The sequence below is a fragment of the Copadichromis virginalis genome, linkage group LG15 (genome assembly GCF_057382275.1).
Source record: "Copadichromis virginalis isolate Kocher_CV1m ecotype Utaka linkage group LG15, C_Virginalis_male_GT1.1, whole genome shotgun sequence".
In the NCBI taxonomy this organism is placed as follows: Eukaryota; Metazoa; Chordata; class Actinopteri; order Cichliformes; family Cichlidae; genus Copadichromis; species Copadichromis virginalis.
Window position 1 is genome coordinate 5,510,160 of NC_140632.1, and position 8,280 is coordinate 5,518,439.

General features: G+C 41.4%; 1 protein-coding gene across 1 annotated transcript; it reads left to right on the forward strand.

Annotated features, from left to right (window-relative positions):
* Positions 1 to 1,177: 1,177 nt before the first annotated feature.
* mgat2 (alpha-1,6-mannosyl-glycoprotein 2-beta-N-acetylglucosaminyltransferase) lies at positions 1,178 to 5,524 on the forward strand. The gene is made up of 2 exons (XM_085431487.1): positions 1,178 to 1,345; positions 3,736 to 5,524. Exon 2 carries the CDS (start codon positions 3,988 to 3,990, stop codon positions 5,395 to 5,397), a length of 1,410 nt encoding a protein of 469 aa, XP_085287613.1. The 5' UTR covers positions 1,178 to 1,345; positions 3,736 to 3,987; the 3' UTR covers positions 5,398 to 5,524.
* Positions 5,525 to 8,280: the final 2,756 nt, after the last annotated feature.

Genomic DNA, 8,280 nt, shown 5'->3' on the forward strand with positions numbered 1-8,280 from the left:
ATTGAGATGCTGTGGGATGACTCGAAGAGGGATGTTCAATCAAGATCAATTGTGGGAACAGTTTCTAGGGAGGATTGATCCAAAATTCCTCTTCTATGTTGTACACATCCTACATGGAGCTACATGTAGCATCTAATGGAGGTTGGTATTGCTGAAATAGGTTCCACGAGTTAACAAAATTCAACACTTCCCTTTTTTGGGTCTGCACTGTGAGTGATCAGTGAAGAAGAAAAAAACAAAAACAAAAAAGTAGCAATTAAGGCAGTCTGTGTAGATTTGCAACACATTGTATAAATAATCAAGAAATCCCAGTGTTGTGCCAAAAAGTGATTTCTGGTATTTGCCAACAAATAATTGCCAGCATTTAAAATGTCAATGAGTTGTTGGCCTGCAATCCGTCAAACATAGCTATTATTAGTAGTGATTATTAAACTTGGACCCTCTTTCACAGTGCACCTTTTGGTCTCCCTCCCCTCAACCCCAGGAGGTTGTGTCAGATGGCAGCCTCTCCCTGGTCCTACCAGAGGTTTCTTCCTGCTAAAAGGGAGTTTTTCCTTTCCACTGTTGCCAAGTGCTTGCTCATCATCTGACTGCTGGAATTCTCGCTCTATTATTGTAGGGACTTTACAATATAAAGTGCCCTGAGGACACTATTGTTAAGACTTGGTACTAAACACACTGAATTGAATTCAACTGAACTTAATTGTAAATGACATCAAGTCATTTAGAGCTAGAAAGATCATTCTAGTCTGCGACTTAAAAAAACAACAACAACTTTGATATAGCCTTTATTCATCCAGGTTAAAAATGACACTGACATTAAAATTTTTTATAAAGTCTATAAAGTCAAAAATGACTGAATATAATGTAGGTATAATAATGCAAGGTAATAAACAAAGAAACAAAAAACAAGTAATTTCTTTATTTTATATATAACCCCTTCGTAAATCTTGTTTACCACAGACTATTTACCCCCAACAAGCACAGATTTTAGACATCAAAAAAAGCAAATCACACATAAAAACATGGGAAATTACTTTTGGGGGGTCAATCACATTTCAAACAGGCCCAATAACTTTTCCTAGCCACTCAAACCTCATCAGGTCAGTTTAGAGAGCAGAGTATCTGCAGCAGCAGGAGCAGCAGCGGGGATTCAAGATATTTCGGGTATCTCTGGTGCCCCCCGCTGGCCCGTTGCATTGTGGGACAGCGACAGGCAGTGTTTTCACACAGCTAGTCGACAGTTGCGTTTGCCGTGCATTTTGCAGAACGGTATGGAGGAGAATGGGAAGCCACCGTACTGACTCTTCACAGTGAAAGCTCCGCACGGATTCTGCGGTTTTAGGTAAACTACTGTGAGCGTGGTTGTTGTGGTTCGACACGGTGTTGACGGTGGTTCGGTCCGGGCGGGTTACTTGCAAGTTGCTAGCTGACGCCGTTGCTAACTTGCTATTAGCATTTCCGTGATGCTGGCTGTCATAAAAGAGCGAAGCCGAGGCGCCCGCCGTTGTTTTCGGCTGCTTTCTGTGGGTTTTGTGTCAGTCGGCGAAATGCTAAAAACTGTATCTCGTGGTTTTAAAAAAATCGATTGAAGCCGCCGCTGGCTCGGTGTTGTCCAACGGCGGCCAATTTAGGACAGAAAAAAAAACTGATGGGGTTTGTGCTGTAGGCTCCAAGACGAAACTGCACATTTACATGATAGGCGCTTGTACTGCTAGTATAAACCGGTTTAGGTCACGATAAAAGAAATTAAGTGGATTAAAATGGGAAATACTTTAAGCTGTAGACCAAATATTTGAGTTGATTTGGCAGGAGGCGTGTGGAAAGCATTTAGCACGGAAAAGCCGAATGTGGGCATGCAAATTACAATAATTTGAAGAATGTGGGTTAGAGAGCTGTATCGTTTTACTCCTGCATTTAGCTGCTTTCCTTAAAGTACACATCACATATTAATACATTTCTGTGCACATTTACTAATAGCGTTTGGGGCTTACTTTAATGTATATGTCTGTGTGGGGCAGTTACAGGGAATGTGTTTACTTCTGTTATCACAGACTCTAGTAGGTATCAGATACCTTTCTCAGGCAGTGTCGGTGACACACTGCAGTCTGGACTGGATGCTACCATTAAGTAGAGTTTTCAGGCAACCAGAAAACAGAATAAATGGTCAGGTAGTCAGCCTGAGAGACTACTAATTTAATAACGAATAAAGTATGGAGGTTTGCTCAGCAGAAATGAGCGATCAATATTGATAATGCAGTTAAGGAGGAAAATAAATGGAGGGCAAATTAGAAGCATTGAGCTTTAACCAACATTAACGATATAAGCGAAGATGAAGTATGGGGTAAGGGTGAGGATTGGATGAAATCACAATTGTGGCGTTTGTGATACTCTTTGTAGGGGCTGGCTGGCAGCCAGTTGCATGTATATTTCTAATAAAGCTCGGTGATTATCATTTATTGAATGTCTGTGAAACCATAATATATACTTTTACATTGTCATCAGACTAAATGCATTTTATTGGATTATGTTAACTGTACTCTGCAGATAAGGGAAGATAAGTAAACTGGAGGTGCTTTCAGGTATTAGCTCAATGCAAAGTACAGTAAATATACAGAAATCTGTATTTGATATGGTCAATGTTCTGCCTGTAAAACAGCAGCAGTTATGTTGACAGTTTTTGGTGGCACTTGGCAGGTAGCTTGTTTTAAGCACTTTGTAAAATCTGCTTCTTTTTCATTTGAATTTTGTCTTCCTTGATTGTAGCCCCTGTCTAATAATCTAATCTGATTAATTCTAACTAAACTGATCTCAAAGCTATATGATAAAAAACTGTCTCTGTACCAAGTACAACATTTTCAAGAAGGATAGACTCTGTTTCATTTAACTTTCTCCTGAGTGATCATTTTACTTGTAATTATAAGAAAAAAAATTCAGCTTGGTTGTTATGCGATGTGTATGTTAAATTTGTCCATTGTGATTATAGAATGAGACGCTCTTAGGGAATAGTTCCTAAACAGGAATTTTTTCCTGGCATCTCCTACCCTGATAACATTATTTTGTGAGTATTGCTTTACATTTGGTTTGGAAGTCAGATGTCAGAGCTGAGAGTGAAATCACTCCATAGTTAGTGGGTTCTGGCAGTAAAGTTGGAAAAACAAGAAAAAAACCAAGATATTTTTGGTTCACAGCCAGGTAAAGCCATTCAAGTATCACTAACAATACAGCACAATGCTTTTCTTTTATGTGCACGTCAAAACTCAGCTGCAGCACTTTAACAGATAGACTGGTCAGTGTTCTGCATGAAGTACCTAAAACTTTCATAGTACTGCACTGTATGTTTGAATAGAAGAAGTTCAAACCGATTGACATGGTAACTTAAACTGCAGGTCTGATTATTAGCCATTTACGGAGATTGATGCTGTTTCCTACAGTTATCACCATATTAGTTTTGCGCATTTGTCGTGTAGGTGGTTCAGTTGTTACCAAGTGACCTACCTTATGTGTGTGGGATGGCAAAAGCTAATGAGTGATGATTACTGCACCGAGTTTGGTCTTGCGTAATTTGCAACAGTATATGCTTAAACATCAATTGATGTCTTTTTCCATGTTCCAGCATGGCAATGTGCTTTATATACTGTGGAAACAAATTTCTGTCAAGATTTTCGTAACATTGCCTTACCCCCACCTGTCACAATGCACTTAATTTTATTTTCTGGTTTATTTTTCATTCAGGTGGTGCACGCACACTGCCACTCTGCTGCCTCTCAAAAACCGCCATGCCTTATGGAATATTCATTCAGCACCAGTGACATTCCAGTGGGATCCATGTTTACAACAACAGTTAATTTTGCCAACACTTAGCCTGATAGCACTTTCTTTTTAAATCGCTCCTGTTCTCAGTGCAAAGCGTAAGCCCCCCATACAGCTGCATCTTGAGTCCCAATTATCAACTTCTCTCCCTTTACAAGAGGATAACCCTCTATCATGAGATTCCGAATCTACAAGAGGAAGGTGGTGTTACTGACTCTGGTGGTTGTCATATGTGGCCTGGCTTTCTGGAGCAGTGGAAGGCAGAAGAAGAACGACAGTGGATCGTTACCCAGGGAAGTGGAGGCGGTGCGGAGGAGCAACATTATCAGCAGCAGCAGCAGTAATAGCGTCAACAGTCATAACCAGGAACAAGCAACGCCAGCGGTCAGTCGGGCACCTGTCCCAGCACCTGTTATACAAGCAAATGACACACACCAAGAAAAAGAAAAGGACAAACCCAAAATATCCAAGCCAGATGTGGATAATACCACTTTAGTCTACCGTGGCATTGTCTTCCAGCTAAACTTTGATCAGACGATAAGAAATGAAGAGAAATTTAAGACGACTCGAAAGAAGGACGATTTGGTTGTAGTAGTTCAGGTCCATAACCGACCAGACTATCTAAAGCTATTGGTAGACAGTTTACGAAAGGCCAGAGGTGTGGATAGCATACTGCTGATATTCAGCCATGACTACTGGTCCCCTGAGATTAACAAAGTGGTTGCCTCTGTTGACTTCTGCCAAGTCCTCCAGATTTTCTTCCCCTTCAGCATCCAGCTGTACCCACAGGAGTTCCCTGGAAATGACCCCAGGGACTGCCCCAGAGACATCCCCAAAAAAGACGCCTTAAAACTGGGTTGCATTAACGCAGAGTACCCTGACTCGTTTGGACACTACCGGGAGGCCAAGTTTTCCCAGACCAAGCACCACTGGTGGTGGAAGCTTCACTTTGTATGGGACAGAGTTCGAGTTCTCAAAGACCATAAGGGTCTCGTTCTCCTGATCGAAGAGGACCACTACTTGTCTCCGGACTTTATCCATCTCTTAAAGCAAATGACTGCTCTGAAAAGGGAGCAGTGCACAGACTGCGATATCCTCTCACTGGGGAGCTACAGCCACATCGGCTACTCCAGCAAAGCAAATAAAGTGGAGGTGAAAGCCTGGAAGTCCACCGAGCACAACATGGGGATGGCTCTGAGTAGAGAGACGTACCAGAAACTCATCCAATGCACCGACACCTTTTGCACTTATGATGACTACAACTGGGATTGGTCTTTACAACACTTAACTGTGTCATGCCTGCCCTCCTACTGGAAGGTCATGGTGAGCGAGGCACCACGGATTTTCCATGCCGGAGACTGCGGCATGCACCACAAGAAGGCTTCTTGCATGCCCATTAACCAGAAAACCAAGATAGAAAACATCCTACAGAGCAGTGGGAACCAGCTGTTCCCAAAAAACCTCCTGATCACAAAGAGATTGCCAGCCAACGGGGCAGGAGGAGTGGCCCCACATGTGAAAAATGGGGGCTGGGGAGACATCAGGGATCATGAACTCTGCAAGAGCTATGTTCGATTACAGTGACCTTAATTGCTACTATTATATATTATTGTCTCTTTTGCATCCTATATAAAGAAAAAGTAAATCTTTATGGACTATTCTTAATATTGCCTGTTTTATTGGCTTGTTCCAAATAAAGACGAATGTTGGATTTTTGGCTTCTTTAACACAAATATGTCTTTACATTGAATTATTTAAGTAATTCCTAACAAGTCTGCAATGTTTTGTATCATTGATATACTAAACAATATATATTGCTGTGTTTTCTATAAGAAGATTTTAAGATTATTATATGCATCATTTGATATTCAAAGTCTAAAAACATACTGATGGGAAACAAATTAAAGGTAATGTCAACATAACTTAAGCCACTGGTTTCCACTGACCTGTTGCTATTGTTCAGTCTGCACACATACACTGGAAAAAAGGTCAGAACATTGCCTAAAGGTTGCCGGGAGTTTCTTATGACAGAAAGAACTACAAATTTTTCCTACGCAGCTTATCGGTCCGTTTAAAAAATGCACCAAAGCGAAACTAGGACCAGCACTACCCTGTGCTCCTTTTCCACGGACCAATGGCCAGTTTCTAACTCATAAACGTCTGTTGCTAGTGCCAAAAACTGGTGTCAGTGGGTATGGAAGGAGCTATCACAAGAAATATACCAGTGATTGGACTGAAAGGCAGCCCACGGATTCTATCCGCCCTAATTTTCCATACAAGGAAATGATCCCAACATCTTATAGTACACACTAAGAAATGATAAGTTCAAACCTATGAAAATCTGGCCTACAAAAGGTGCCAAGGCAGAACTGGGTCCAAATTAACAGTAGCTTAAAAATGTCTGAAATCTGGCTTAGGAATTTGAGTTGAAGCCTGGTGACTGCCCACCGTTATCTCTCCGGTCAAAAATTTTTTGTCAAGCCCTAAATACTCTGAAGAAACCCTAACTTCTCACATCCTGTGCTTTTGACCACTCAATTTCTGCTCATCAGGGTGGAAATGTTTGTGGAATAAAGGTGACTGCTCAGAACAACGTTTTATTGATGAGTAGGGATCTCTTCCTCTTAAGTTGACCAGTGACCCTTGCAGCATAACTGAGCTACAGCATCCCCTCACTATAGCACTTACGCATTCAGGTGTTCCCGTAATTTGTCACCCATCTGTATCTCAGTAGGTGGTAAATTGGGAAGAGCAGGCAAGTGCTCACTGGTGCAGTCACGAGTTTGGCAAAACTATGGACTCGGAGGTCCCGCTGTGCTCACATAATTAGTTTGAAGATATTTATATCTCACAAATTTGCTGAGATCAAAGTAGATCCGTTGAGACACCTCATTCTATTTAAATAATTTCCATTTAGCTTCAACGGGTTATTAGAGAACACCAGAAGACTCGATATTAAAGTGACTGCAGCAGTTCGGAATTCAATTCCATCAGTGCTTTCAGTAACGGGGGCGCGCAGAGCTACAGTTTTCATCGTGTTATATCTGACAGAAGTGATGGTGATGCACTGCAGCTAAATAAAACTGCAGGCCATTGTTTTGTTGCAATGCATCACTGCCCCTACCCAATGTAGTATAACGTTGTGCTACTGTATCTGCAGAGATTCTCACAGAGAAATAAACGCGATGCACCTGGAGAGCTCCCAAGGCTCTGACACTACTTTCTGTTTTCTGTTGTTCCTATTGAAGATGCATTTACATTTTAAGTGCTTAGGCCACAGCTCAGTATTGATAGTTTCCGCTGACGCCCGAGCTCACTGGCTTCTCTGGCTGCATTGATCCCCTACTCCCTTTCCATCACTCCATCCCTCAACCATCCTCCTGGCAGTGTTCAACAATCAGTTCTGCATACTTTTCAAAATCTGGAATAAGTTATCAGTGACTGAACTCTTCAAACAGTTCACATTTAAGGCCTCCTCTGGTAGACTCTGCCGGTGGCCTTTCAGTAACACAAGTCTCAGCATAAAGCACCACATGAATTAAAGATGAAATACTTTAATGTATGTAGAGGAAGTTGTTTCCTTAGTGTGATTTTTTTCTATTTAGATTGACACAAAGCCTCTCAAATGTTCCTCTTCGGTACAAAAACAAAGCAATGCAATCTCTGCAGGGTAAGCAGTTCCTGTTAATTTCTTATTAGTAAACTTCAATTCATAATGCAGTGTGAAGACATGCAGTCATACTGCTGCTGCTTCTCTGAGGTCATGCAACTGGCAAATTGTGCAGCTGTTCCCATGGTGCATACTCAGAAATTGGGCCTGTACCACAAGGGAAGCATGGCTTAGAATAGAACTGAGAATAGAAGAAGTGGCACATTGTTCTTGATACGTGGTGACTAATGGTTAGCTGACATTGGAGCGTTAGAAACTGTTATGTGTTGGATTTAAGGTCTGTACAGCCCAAGACCATTATCCATACCTCTCCCCCCTCCTAAAAATTCCCGATACACAGTTATCTAAATTGCAGTTGAAAAGGCGCAGAGGAAAAAACTGCCTATCCACTCTAGAATCCAGGCCAATTGTCAATACAGCCATCCTAATAAAGCAACTTTGTATTCCATGTTGCATTTAATTTGTCACCCTCTTATCCCGACTTTGTAATATAACTCATTCTTTAATGTCTAAACTAACCACAGGTCTTAGCAGCGGGTTAAATAAACATCCCTGCAGAGCTTGAAAATGAAACTAGATTAATGTGATCCTTTCCCCAACTTGACTAGACGTGTACGTTCAAATCTATCACTGACATAAAGGCATGAATTAATTTTTTCCCCCTCCCTCCCTTCTCACAGTATCTTAAGATGTCAAGTTTCTGCATCACATGAAATGTTGCTCAGTCTGGGCTTCTAGCCCCCGAGAGGCAATATTAATCATTCATAGACGTTGCACACATTGAAGGTAAACAAAAC

Coding starts and splice junctions, on each gene's coding strand:
- mgat2 (XM_085431487.1), top strand. CDS start 3,988: ATGAGATTCCGAATCTACAAGAGGAAGGTGGTGTTACTGACTCTGGTG.